Source organism: Drosophila mojavensis, unplaced genomic scaffold (genome assembly GCF_018153725.1).
Source record: "Drosophila mojavensis isolate 15081-1352.22 unplaced genomic scaffold, ASM1815372v1 contig_74, whole genome shotgun sequence".
Taxonomy (NCBI): domain Eukaryota; kingdom Metazoa; phylum Arthropoda; class Insecta; order Diptera; family Drosophilidae; genus Drosophila; species Drosophila mojavensis.
In genome coordinates this window covers 2,613,821-2,627,283 of record NW_025318899.1, presented here as the reverse complement: position 1 = coordinate 2,627,283, position 13,463 = coordinate 2,613,821, and the positions used below count along the sequence as shown (strand labels likewise).

Sequence of the window (13,463 nt, the reverse complement as noted above, 5' to 3'; positions counted from 1 at the left end):
GTGGAATATAAATGAAAACTTGCGATCTTTTGCCGCACTATCGCACAACTAAACACATGTTACACCTATCGATAAATAATATCGCAACCGATATTGGTATAAATAGTGTTGTAAAACCTTCGCGCCATTTTTCTTGTATCAATCATCTCCTGCATTTTTTCGCAGAAATTTCATTTCCTGCATTTTTTCGGAATGTTAAAGAATGCACCATAGAAAAAAGGATTATCAGAGTGGTTAAGTGCTAGCGTGAGGGTGTGCATTTAGGTATTGAGCGTGTGTTGGCAATTGTATGTGTGCGTGTGCAAGTAGTAAGAAAAAAAGACCAAATCCAAGGTACACAATTTATTGTTTATTTATGTATGTAGCTTGCTTTGCTCCGTTGTTTGTTGCAAATTTTATAAGTTTGGCTTTGTATACTTGAATTGCTTGCAAATTATACATAAATACATACATACACAAACACACAGACACTACTACACTGACACACATACAGAGCTTAAACTATGTACGAATGTAAAACAAGAGACAAGAGACAACAATGACTGATGTAAATTGTCTTACAAGTGAGCAAACAACAACAAGAACAACAACAACCACACCAACTACTACTACCACAACAGCTGAAGAGGCAACCAATTATACCACGCCCACTAAAAATGTACTGGAACAGCCGCCCACATCGCCGTTCATATTGAGAGCACCGCCCAGCGCCAAATCCAAATTAATCTTACAAAACATGGAGGAAGTTTTGAATACCGTGAAGCAAAAGCATCGTGAGAAACACAAGCGAAAGCGCGAAGAAAAACGACGTGCTGCCCTGCTGGCCGAGCAGGCAACAGCAATTGAAGCCACAAATGCTGCTGCAGTGCCAGCAGTAACGGCAACAACAACAACGACAACGCCAAATGGCCGCCACGTGCTGCGAGAGAAAACGGCGCGGGAGAATGGTTTGAGTCAAGCGAAACGTAAATCCAATGGCAGCCCGGTCAAGAGCAGCACGCCGCAATCATCGATCATGAAGGCTGAGCCGGCGGGCAAAACCCCAGCCAAAGCCACAAATGTATTCGAACTGATGATGAATGCGCGCAATCGCTCCATGGGCACCAATGCCAATGGCCAGGAGTTGGCCGAAGCCGTGGAGCCCATTGTGACGCCTCATAGCAAACGTAAGCAAATGCTGCAGGAGTGGAACGACCGCAAGGGCGGCGCCAAGCGGCGATTGGCGGACGAGGCACGTGGCGACTACATTGAGCAGAAAATGGAGCAGCGGGCCAAGCGGTAAGACGCGACTAGAATCTTAATAGAAAGCAATCCATAAACCATCCAAATCAATTGCAGCTTAAAGAAAATGTTGACTCAACCCAACGAGCCGAGGGAACGAAAGCAGTCCAACAGCAGCAGTCAGGAGCTGCCGCGGGTGCGTAAGCAGACGAGCAGCAGCCAGGAGACGAAGGAGACAATCAGCAGCCAGGAGGCGCAGAGCGATAGCAAGCAAACGCAGGCACAAGCAGCCTCGGCTCCAACCAAAAGAATGCGCGGACGTCCACGCACGCGGCGGCTAAGCGCAGATGTGGAGACAGCTCTGCCCGTTAGTGCCGATCCCGATACGCTGCAGTTTCTGTCGAAGCTGTCGTCGCCCACCAAGAAGCGCGACAGCCTGTTGGGCTACTTTACCAAAGTGGAATCGCCACAGAACTCTGCGGAAAGAGAAAAGGGAAAACCGGAAATCAAGTTGATCGAGGAGGCAATAGAGACGCCCAAGCGCCGGCCACGCGCCAGCAAAACTAGCTCCAATCTCTCAGTCAATGTTGAGGAAACCTCGGCGACAACAACTCCTTCCGGTCGTCCGAGACGTTCGTGTGCGGCCAAGGCGCGCTACGACTACGACCTGGAGGTGAGTCCCACTAAGGCCGTTAAGCCATCGCCTGCAGTGGAGGAAAATGATTGCATAGAAATCATAGATCTGGACAACAGCAATCCGGCTGTGACGCCAAAGAAATTGGCGCCGCTCTTTGTGCGGCAGGTGCCCAAGCCGAGTCCCGATCCCACGGCACTGCGCGCACGTCAGGAGTTTCTGCATTCCGGCGTGCCTGAGAAGCTGAAGCAGGAGCAGCAACGGCAACGTAGCTACGAGCAATACTACGAGGATAGCTACGAGCTGTTCCCGAGCATAGCCCATGTGGGCAGCGAGCGACTGGAAGTGAAGCAAGCGAGCAAGCGGCTGCCTTTGCGAGCGGAGGAGCAGCAGGAGGAGGACGCAGCAACGATAGCCCGCAAACCACGCCCTGGAAGCATAACCAGTTGCACTGCCTCCGATTTTGTGGCGAGTAGGAAGAGAACGCCCTGCAGCTGGACGCCTTTGCCACAGTTGGACAATAAACGGGCCATGGTCAAGAACTGGAAGAGCATCTTCGATCGCTTTCCCACCTTCAAGTGCTACAATCAGATGCGCGAGAAGTATAGGCATTTCAGTGCTATAGATGCGGCGCAGGATACGCAGCCGATGGGTGAATCCTTTGTGATGACACGACGCACGCGACGTTCCATCCAACAGCAGGACGTGGGCAAGGAGGAGGATTTCCATCCACCCGCCCTGGCGCCCAATGGCGAGCTCCTCTTCACCGAGAAGTATAAGCCGCTGCTGTTCGAACAGGTCCTCGTGAACCTGACGCCCGTGCAGGAGCTGCGTGACTTTCTGGCCAATTGGAGTGGGGCCAGCGCGAGCAATCGGAACTCACAAACGCTCGACGACAGCTCCAATGATCACGACTCCAGCTCGATGAGCGGCAGCTGCAACACGATGGTGCTGCTCGGGCCCTGCTCGAGCGGCAAAACGAATGCGGTCTTCGCTCTGGCGAACGACATGAACTTCAATGTGCTGGAGATAAATGCGGGCATGCGACGGACGGGCAAGAAGCTCATACAGGAGCTGCAGGAGGCGACGCAGTCGCATCAGATACGCAAGGAGGCGAAAGCAGGCGCCGCACCGACGCAGCAGCTGCTCCAGAAGTTGCAGCAGAACGGGCTGAAGGCGAGGCGAAATCAGGGCGACGACGATGTGCGAAAGTCTCTGATATTGATCGAGGATGCGGACATTGTTTTCGATAACATCGATGCTGGCTTCACGGATGCCATTTACACACTCGCTGCCAGCTCGAAGCGTCCCGTCATCATCGTGGCCAGCGATCCGAACTGTGCGCACCTGCAGCGCCTGATGCAACAGAATACGATCAAGTTCCAGGCGCCGAACGCCCTGAACATCTCGCGCTTCCTCGCCGTGCTGGCGCTCATGGAGAACTGCCCGATCGAACTGGATGAGCTGATATCCCTCTATTTGTTCAACAATCAGAATCTGCGCAAGACTCTGATGGAGCTGCAGTTCTTCATACAGAGCGGAGGCGATGCCAAACGGGAACAAGTGGCAGTTGCTGTTCCGTCTGGTTCACCCAGCAAATCACCCCGTTTGGCCACTTTACCCGGCGTCCAGATACATCAACGTCTCTTCGAGTTCTACACCAGCGCTCAGAATGTGCAGCACTTGATACCCTTTCCCGTTGACTTCCGCCTGCTGCGCCTCAATCTCGGCGAGCTGCTGCGTCACTCCACCCAGCTGCAGTCGCCCTCGACGCCGGTGGCGCGGCGCGTGGGCAAGCGCAAATCCTGCTCACCAAAGAAAGCGTGGCTCAACAAGAGCGAGGCCCAGGAGCCGCTGCAAACATTGGCCTCCTTCTACGAGCAGCTGTCGACGGCCACGCTGCTCGATGCGACGCTCGAGGAGCGAAACGATCGACTGCAGCCGCATCTCTCGGAGCAGCTGGCGCACGAGCTAGTCGAACGAGCCGTCGGCACTTGTCTGGCCGCCAAGAACTATGCCTACAACTTGTTCGATAAGCCAGAGCAGCGGTGAGTAGATAAAACGAGAGAAGAGAGAGCAAGAGAGAGAGATTATCTAATTGAATTCATTTGCCTTCCCCCCTGCAGCTTCAATCTCTCGGATCAGCTGGGCAGCTTCCAGTTGCGCTCCAGCTGCGCCCGCTCCCTGGACTACGAGCCCGCCATGCGTTCCATTTGCCGCAGCGAGAAGCAGCGCGCCAGCTTGGAGCGACGCTCGAGTCGCTTCTATCACTATCTACGCAATCACACCAATCACAATCTGTCCAGCTTCTCCCTGGAGCTGTACGACGCTGCCTGCCAGGTGCTGCAGGAGCAGGCGCCCTTAGTCGAATAATTAGTGCAAAGGAAACGAAACGGATAGAAAAGGCAACCTTAATGGAAAGTTTATTTACATTTGCGCTACGCAAAATAGAGAGTTGATCTTCTTATATTAGTTAATGACTGGTTAAGCTCTAGTTAGCTACAGTAATAATACACTAAAACGACCTGAACTATGTTAACAATTAAAACAAAAACGAATACACCTAATGGCAGTTGTGAAGCTCTGCAACCTAGCAGCAGCAGAGGAAACTATTCGAGGACTTTTCCGCCGGCTTTGGCTCCGGCAGCTGCTGCTGCTGCTGCTGTTGGAGTCCTGCTGATTTCTGTCCTGATTGTGGCTTGGGCTGTGCATCGATGGCCACTTCACCGATTTTGAACTCTTTTAGCTGCTGCACTGCATCCGAGGAGTGTCCGGCACTGTTGAACGCCTTCGTTGCATCCTTGCCCGCCACCTCGAGTATGAGATCATCGCCACCTGGATGCTTCTCCACAAATGCTGTCACATCGTAGACGTTGCCCTTGTAGATGATCCACACGGGCTGCCCGTTCTTGCCGTTGCGTTCTGCGACCTCCGATTTCTGATAGATCTGTGACATCTTTGGGAAGTGCTATCTGTCGCCGGAGATAAGAGATAAGAAGCGTTGTCGCTCTCCAATTGCCAAATGGGTTTTTCTGGTGCGTGCGTCTGCAGTCGGGGGCAGGCAGCTATTCCACGTTGCTGTTCCGCGAACCACAGCCAGACGAATGACTAGTGCTAAGTGCTTTAATTATTTTTATGTGTTTATTAGTGGTAAAAGAGGGGGAAATTTAATCGATAAGAACTACGTGAGGTTTTCATGTCGGACGGTCTAATTCCAATTTTGCGTGCCGCTATACTTAAGCTATATTGAGTGCCCAATGAGTTGGCACAAGTTCTTAATGCAAGCGGAAATACTAACAAATAAATTTGCTTATCAGTTGCGATGCGATAGTCAGAGAGCTCTGCAGTAAGTTCAAAATTCCAATCAGATTAGATGGAGTTAAAACCTGTTCAAATACCGCTGGTAAAAATCGATCAAACGCAATTATCATTGGCGTTTAAGATTCTGTTATCTCTTATCTTATCTCTTGCTAATAAATTTCAAATATAGCGGGCTACTGCCTGCACACTGCTCAAGCAGTTCGCTTGCTTGAACTGCTTGAGAAGAACAAGCAGTCATGGGCTCATTTCACTGCATCAGTTCATATGCATTGCTAATACATTCGTAACCGGCCTGAACTGCTTAGCGAAGCAGCGCATTGCAATTGGCAGGTTTTTCATTTGCTTTTCTGAACTGTGCTGAAATCGTGAATGATATTGACAGACTAACACAGCGTATGTTATCTCTAGAGCGCAGATTTCTATAACATACAATATTATTACTTCCGTACTGACTCCAATGTTCAAGATTCGTAGCTGAACCTGATTGCTCATTCTGTCTAAGGCCAAACTGGTTGCTTTCTATCTGATTTATGTACTTGCAGCATATGCTCACTGCAAATATAGCAGCACTGCTTTATACCTTTGTTAGTTAACTTAAACTGCTTTTCATTATGGCAAACACTGCTTAGCTTATTTATCTAAATTCCCTTTAACAGTTGCTATAAAAATATAGTTTAAAGTGTTTCCAGCCAAGTGCCCTGCACTGTGGCACCCGCTGTTGAGATACGACTTTTGTTTTTGTTTTTTGTTAGATTTCAATGTTATATTCATGAGACAACAACAATAATGAGTAATAATTTTAATATAGTATTATGTATTTCACTTTTTATATGCTATGTATGCATTTTCTTCTTCTTCGTGCTTGGGTTTTCATCGTTTTATTTGTTTTTAATGCCCATTTTAAAAATTTCGCTAGTATTTAGTTGAACTTCGAATTTTTTCGGCTACTCTTTGACTTTTTTTAATCGAATTTCAACTTTTTTTTTGTGGGGGATTGTGTTTTCTTCTTCTTTTTGCTTTTTAAAGAGTTTTCGTTTTGATTCGCTTAAGTTAATTAAATTGAATTCTACCCTGCTAAATATTATATATCTTTATATACATTATATAAAATATCAGTCAATGGCATCGAGTGCTACTTAAATGGCTCGTAGGACTTTGCTTAACTGTTTAGTTAGTATTATATATATGGATATATATATATATATATATATCGTAATTATCTATGGGCTGGTTTTTATCTAAATTTTTGTATGCTTTAATGGATCGTAAGTATTGAAACCATTCAATAAATATATATTTATATACGAGTTAATTGGGCTTCATCAAAACTAATTTATCATTTATATATTGCATTTGTATATAGATTATATATACATACATAATATATAGATAGATAATGCCACTGGTTTTTTGAGTGCTTTGATTGGAATTGCTGCTACTGCATCTAGTTAAGTTTAAATATTTTTATGGGTAATACGTTAAGAGCTCGAACTCTTTCGCTCTCGTTCTCTCTTTCTCCCTCTATACTCTCGACCTATACACATGCACACATTTTGTTCGTCTAGGACCAAAGGCAAAAAATTATATATAGTTATACATATATAGGTATATCCGACTATATACAATTTATGGATATTTTTTTATAGCAGTTTTATCTTCGAGCTTCCAGCTCCACTTCTTTTTTTATAATTATATTTATCTTGGAATAATATAATTTTGTATTTATTTATTTATTTTTTTTTGAAGTAACGACGCCAAATCCTAATATTATATATATTAAAAAAATTGAAAATTTTATAGCATGTTTTCTTGTTTTGCTTTTCAAACGGTCTTTTATATTTTCTGCAATTTTTTGTTTTTTGTTTTTTTTTTTTTGCAATTTTTGTTGAGATTTGTGCTTAAAATTTACATTGCTGTGTACAAACATATATATATATATATATTTATATATATATTAGATATATATTATTATAATTATTTAAATTTTAACTTATGTATGTCTATTTATTTATTATCAATTTTTATTTGCGCTATTTGGCTAAACTAAAAAGAAGAAAAAAAATTTACACCTGCACTTGCTGACGGACCAAGAAAACCAATATATATACATATATATATATATTTTAATTTTGTAAGAAATCGTTCTTGAACACATAATACGTTTAAAATTCAAATTTAATTAAAAAAATTTTTTAAACAAAATTCAAATTTTTACTAAGATTTTTCTCAAATTATTTTTCTTTTCTCTTATTAAATTTAAATATATACAAATTGAAATAATTTTATGTATTTTGAATTGAACTAAAAACTTGAATTGTGTTCCATCAAACAAATACAATATATACATATATATATATTTATAATATATAGCATATATATATATGTGATTGATTGATTTTTGGGTGGGGCTAGAGTTTTAGTTAGAATTTCTTTTGATGTGTTTGTTAAAAACTATATAGTTATATATTCAAACTAACAAAATACAATATGTACCGTAATGTTGCTATGCATACATATATATTCATATATATATGCATTAATTGTCTCAATTTGTTTATGTATAAATATTTTTATCATGCGACAATGGAAATGAGTACAAAACTAAATTGTGTCTGTCCCTCTGCATAGGTGTATGTGTGTGTGTGTGTGGTGTGTGTGTGTGTATCTCCTCTCATCGTTTACAAATTAAATTCTGACTAATAAACAGTCTTTTCGTGCCAGCGCGAAGTTCTTGGACAGATCTCTCTCTCCCTCTTAACAATCAGCTACGGCTCCATCAAAAGCTAAAGGTTGGAATTATTGCGTCGTCTCATCCTGCTGCTGCTGCTGCGCTGCCTGATCCGGTGCCAGACTAAATGTCGCTCCACCAGTGCTGCAGGCGGTGCTCTTTAGTGTGGGCAGCGCTGTCAGTGGCGCCGCTGCCAGCGAAGACGCTGATGAGGAGGGCGAGACACAGGCGGGCATGCCCGCTGACGAGGCCAACGAGGAGGCGGACGAAGACATGGACGCTGACGAGGCTAATGAGGAGCAGCCGGTTGCCAAGGGCGTGCCACTCGCTGTCACAGAACCAATAGCACCACTCGAACTGGTTGTCGCCAGCGACGTTGGCGACTTGGGCGAACTGATGCGTGAGAAGAATTTTGTGATGGCATTCGGTTTCGATTTGGTGGCTGCGCTGGCTGCTGCCGCCAAAGCGTAAGCGTGGGACGCTGTCCCGCTGCCGCTGCTGCAGCTATGGCCAGCTGTTGCTGCTCCTGCCGATCCAGCCGCTGCCGCAGTCGTTGCTGCGGCCGTGGCCAGGCGGTAGCTGGAGTTGCCAGCGCATATATGTTCAGGCACATCGCGTACAGTTTTGTTGGGCGGCGGCTTTGTGTACGAGCGCGTAATTTCCGATTGCTAAAAAGCCAAACAAACAGAAAAAAGACAATGAGTTGGACAAATTGATGGGTTAATTGAGAGTGTGTGCCTCACCTGGTAGCTGCTACGTAACTGCAGATGACGATCCTGTCCGTACTCGCTGTCCGGCAGTGGTACATGATGTGGACAGCGCGGCGTCTGCTGTTGCTGCAGCTGATATTGGTAATGTTGATGATGGTCGGCGCTGTGGCTATTCAGCGAGCTGCATGTCGAGGCGTTGCTTTGTTCGCTTTTATAGCTACCGCTGCTGCCGCTGCCGCTGCCACTGCCGCTGCTGCCTGTGTTGCCATATTTTAGAGTAGTCGCCTCAATGCCGCCGCGTGCCACAAAATTGTTAATACTATGCCCGCTGTTGTTGTTGTTGCTGCTGCTGCTGCTGCCATGTTGCTGATAATGTTGCTGATGTTGCTGCTTCTGTTGTTGCAATTGTTGCTGATGGTGGGAATGTTGTTGCTTATTGTTGTGAAGTTGTTGCTGTTGCTGATTGTTGCTGCCGCTGCCGCCGCTGCTGCTGCTGCCTATGTTGCTGCTGTTGCTACGAATCACAGTCTCGCCACGCACGGCCAGCAGCTCACGTGCTTGGAGCGCATCAACGCGCATTCTACATCTAAATTGATCCCTATTAAGTAAAGGGTTAATATTAATAAGCTTTATTGAATATCAAATTAATTTTATTGGTCTCTGTCCTAGTTATGTCAGTCACTAACTTTTTAAAGGAATTCTTTTCATTTCACTACTGTCAACAATTCAATTAGCTATTAGCTCTTATGGCCAAATCTTTGAGTTATGCCTATATCAGTCAGTCAGTCAATCAATCAACGATTTTTGATCATCAGCCAGTGAAGTTATGCTTCAAGTCTTTTATACCATTCCATTGGCTATCCCGTAAAGTTGATCAATCGGTCAATCAATGCCTTCTTGGTTTATTCTCTCAGTCAATCAATGAATCAGCTTTTATCCACTCATATAACAAACTTTAACTCAACTTAGCAAAGCTCCTCGTCTATGTTCTGTGCCGTGAGAGTCACATCAGTCAGTCAATCAATCAATCAATAATGAAAAACCCTTTTACTTTTGTATTCTCACCCGAATCTCTAAACATTTCAAATTCCTAGCATCTGGGCAATTGTGATTACGACCAACAGTTGGTCAGCCAGTCATTCAATCCATTTGCTTACCTATCATCGGGTGGTGTGCTCAATGATGTGCGGGTCGGAACGCCAAGCCGCTCCATTCCCGCGCAGCCGGCCGACTGTACCGATAGCATCTGCAACAAGAGAGAGAAAATCAATTAAACAATATGCAAATAGATAAATATAGAATATAATGGACAATTATTGTCTAACTTTAGTTGAGCAAGTCCTGGCACTGGGCCACCTCCTCGACAGTCTGAAAGCGCGACGTCAGGTGCCAACTCTTGCGCACCAGCGGCTTCCATTGAATGCCATCCGCCGTGCTCCCAACTAGCTCAATGCTAATTTTCATGCGCTGCAAGTTGGGCCAGGGTCGAAAGGTCAGATGCCCCGTATATATGGAGCTTGTGCGCATGATGAACGGCTGCTCCACAAAGAGCAGTGTCTGATGCCAAAGCGATTTGAGAGGTGAATTCAAGCAGGGATTGCAGCTGAGCTTGAGTGGCAAATGGGCGCGACTGAAGGAGACATCGAAGTAGAGCACAAAACATTCACAGTAGCCCTCCTTTTGCACTTTCAACCGAATCTCTCGATCGATCTGGAAATCCTCTCGAGAAGCCGTACGCAAGTCCAAGCTCAAAACTTTGTGAGCCAGCGTGAGCAAATGCTCGCCCTTCGTGCGGACAAAGCGGGGTTCGGCCAGCGCGTAGCGTCGCATGGCATTCATATTGAAGCCGTAGACATCCAGCCACCAGTTGCAACGCTCGTTCTTCAGCAGCTGCTCTGCTCCAGCTAGCAGATAAAGTGCACCCAGGTCGGGCAGGATGAAACCGTCTGGCTTCAGCCAACGATCGCGTGCCTGGATTAGCTGCATTAACTCCGATTCGTACAGCAGACACTGTCCCATCCAGTTGCAAACAATGCCGTCCACACGCTGCGGCAGCTTCACATCTTCCACTCTACCATGCAGTACCTTCACAATATGCTGCATCTTATTCGCTTTCACGACGAGCCGCGCATAGTCCGTCACCTGGGAATGATCCACAGCAAAGACAGTTTTCGCACCCGCTCGTGCGGCCATCAAAGCCAAAGTGCCTGTGCCGCACGTGAGATTAAGTATGGTCTTTCCGGCAAACAGATGACGATTCTCGTGCATGGCCAGCTGGAAGAAACGCATGTGATCTTGATTCTTCTGCCACGTGCGCATATTCTCCAAATGAGCTGCGAAATCGTGACGGAAATCGGAGGATGTCATGCGATCCACTGTTTGTAGCTCGTGGGGTACGTCACGTGTGGGCGTCGGCAGACGTGGACAGGAGCGGACGCGTTGGGAACTATAGCATAGACCACGGCGAGCGCCGCGAAGGCTATCAGCAGTTACAGCTTTGGACTTAGTTGTGCTATTGCCAATTGGTATCTTATTTATTTTATGGTATCCATTAGAGAGACTCTTCACATTCGATTCCTTATCTGTCTTCACAGTTGCATTTGAAGCTGGGACTGCAGTCAGAGCGGGAGGACCAGCAAGAGCTGATATTGGAGCTGGTGGTGACGCTGTAGCTGGACTAGAACTGGCCTTGTTTTTATTCGCTTTGCTCTGTGCCTTTTCGAGCTGCGCATGAAAGGCGCTCAGAGAAATGGGCTTTTGCTTGCGGCGACTGGCGTCGCTTTTGCCACATGTTGTAGCTTTATTATGGTGTGCAGACATTATTATTTTTAAAACAAACAAACTAAAATCGTGTAAGATTTAAAGCTAAATGCGAGGCCAACTGTTAAAATGCAACCCTGCACACGGCCAGATATCGATTATTAAGAGGATGCCAATTAGTCAAAAGTTTATCAAAGACGTTAAACAATTTAAATGGTGCAGATTCCATTTTGCAGCTCAAGTGACAATCAGGCAACGCCAATGATCTTACTGGATTTTAAATCCGATAGTGGATAATCGAACTAAATCAGTCAGTGATGTATCGAAATAGCGGGTGCTTGCTACACAATTAACAAAATTTGTTAATTAAAGAATATGTTTTTTTTTTTTTCATGTGTCAATCTAATAGTGTGTGCAGTGCCGTGTTTAGTGCATTTATATCTATATGGCACGTGCCATACCACGTATTTCGCTGGAAAAGTCAATCAAAAGTCGCCGCTCATATAAAATAGAAATGTGTTCGAGTAACGGTACCGATCAAATGTGTATGCGCATATGTTCGTACGCGTGTGGCTGTGTGTGCATGTCTGTGCTTGTACATTTATGAAGATTGCATATATTGAACGTTTCGCTGCTGCGTTGACACAATTCTGTATGTCCCACATTATTCTGTGGGCCTGCAGCCGCCTGGCCCCGCCCACACCTGCCGATTGATGTGTTCAAGTGAGCGTGACAAATGACAAATCTAGCAAATAATTTCGTTTTTATTTTTCACTCGCAATCTTTGTTGCCATTTAAATTAAGCAAAAATATGCGGGCAAATTTACGAATTGTTATTACATGCATACGCAGCTATGAATGCATGAGCATAAATACATGTGTACATGTGTGTGTATATGTATGTATCTATGCATATAATTTTGATTGTGAGAATTTGGTCTCACATTGTCTAGTTCGTAAGGAACAGCTAGTTCCACTAGTTCTCTTGGCGAATTTAAAATTCTAATAATGGTTGAAGCAGACAACAATTTTTGTTTTTTTCTCTTATAATGATGCGGGAATTGCGAAACACAGGTGGTTCCATTATTAAATTCCACTAGTTCTTTAGCCGAAGCGACCAAACGGTAAAAGAGAATAATGGCTGCCGAAAACAATGCTTTAGGGTAAATTGGTGAAAAGTGTTTTAAAAGCTAATTATTTAGATGCGTGTGCGCGTGCAACATACATATAACGGTAATAATGAAATCGTCTGTCTGAGACGCACATATTTAATAATCAAATTGAATTATTCATTGGCTAACGGCGGCGAAATAAAATTCGATTAAAACCTGGCGTCGACGCCTTGGGTTATTAGCGGCAATTGTTGTGCTTCTTATTGCGTTGGCAGTGCCGCCAGCAGCGCCACTTACGACGCCCACGCAACGCTTTCCAGCTGAATCTCTCTCTCTCTCTCTCTCTCTAGGTCTGGCTCTGTTCTAAATGCCAAGTCACGCATGCACACATACCTGCCACATTACATATGTGTGTGTGTGTGTAAGATGCTTAGCAGATAGGCAAAAATTGTGATGAAGGCACTGCTAAAACAAAGTAAAATTCACAATAGGGCATATGCACATGCCTATCTGTGTGTGTGTGTGTGTGTAAGTGCTTTCCCATGCTGTTTGTTAGTGACATACACACACACACACATACCTATGCACTATGTATGTGGGCTTGCAATAAATAATGAAACATGTTTCGAGTTGTCAGCACAGCGAGCAACAATTTGTCAAAAAGTCTTCGTCTTTGTTTCTACTCTGTATAAAAATGTGCAAAAAGAGAAGAGTATATCCACTGAGCACTCGCTAATTAGAAAGCTTCAGGTACGTAGCTCGAATGGCTATGCCTCAAACAGAGAGAGTCACTCGGTCTGGCATGGAGTAGACAACAGTTTACAGTCTAAGAGCCACCTGCAATCGATTTCACAGTTTATGAGTCATTCACAGGCCAATTGCATTTACAGTTTAAAGCCACAAATAACCAATTTCACAGCTTTCGGGTTGTACAAATGCCAATACTCTTAGCTTTTTACAGTGTATTATGTAGTCGG

General features: G+C 44.9%; 4 protein-coding genes across 7 annotated transcripts in view; 1 reads left to right on the top strand and 3 right to left on the bottom strand.

The window, feature by feature from the left end:
• The first annotated feature begins 115 nt into the window (after positions 1–115).
• Positions 116–4,422, top strand: LOC6581237 (ATPase family AAA domain-containing protein 5). 2 transcript variants are annotated; one of them, XM_015161725.3, is made up of 4 exons: positions 116–333; positions 565–1,278; positions 1,339–3,903; positions 3,982–4,422. In XM_015161725.3, exons 1-4 carry the CDS (start codon positions 290–292, stop codon positions 4,226–4,228), a joined length of 3,570 nt encoding a protein of 1,189 aa, XP_015017211.2. In that variant the 5' UTR covers positions 116–289; the 3' UTR covers positions 4,229–4,422. The 2 variants fall into 2 exon arrangements, with proteins under 2 accessions (XP_015017211.2, XP_032587822.2); XM_032731931.2 differs by having other exon boundaries at positions 116–1,278.
• LOC6581236 (cytochrome b5) lies at positions 4,253–4,973 on the bottom strand. The gene has a single exon (XM_002006942.4). It carries the CDS (start codon positions 4,809–4,811, stop codon positions 4,446–4,448), a length of 366 nt encoding a protein of 121 aa, XP_002006978.1. The 5' UTR covers positions 4,812–4,973; the 3' UTR covers positions 4,253–4,445.
• A 2,726-nt stretch (positions 4,974–7,699) lies between these two features.
• Positions 7,700–13,463, bottom strand: part of LOC6581235 (myb-like protein AA) — a 65,378-nt gene continuing 59,614 nt past the window's right edge. For 2 of the 3 annotated variants that reach the window (XM_044010211.1, XM_032731084.2), the window contains exons 3-5: positions 9,772–9,860; positions 8,648–9,212; positions 7,700–8,572 (exon numbers count right to left, since the gene is read on the bottom strand). In XM_044010211.1, the coding sequence (XP_043866146.1) occupies positions 7,973–8,572; positions 8,648–9,212; positions 9,772–9,860 (1,254 nt within the window). In that variant the 3' untranslated portion in view covers positions 7,700–7,972. Of the gene's footprint in view, positions 8,573–8,647; positions 9,213–9,771; positions 9,861–9,939; positions 10,013–13,463 lie in introns of those variants that run through there. The other variant, XM_032731085.2, reaches the window with a different exon arrangement.
• LOC116804322 (protein arginine N-methyltransferase 1) lies at positions 9,941–12,089 on the bottom strand. The gene has a single exon (XM_032731083.2). The coding sequence runs from the start codon at positions 11,432–11,434 to the stop codon at positions 9,941–9,943; it is 1,494 nt and encodes a 497-aa protein (XP_032586974.1). The 5' UTR covers positions 11,435–12,089.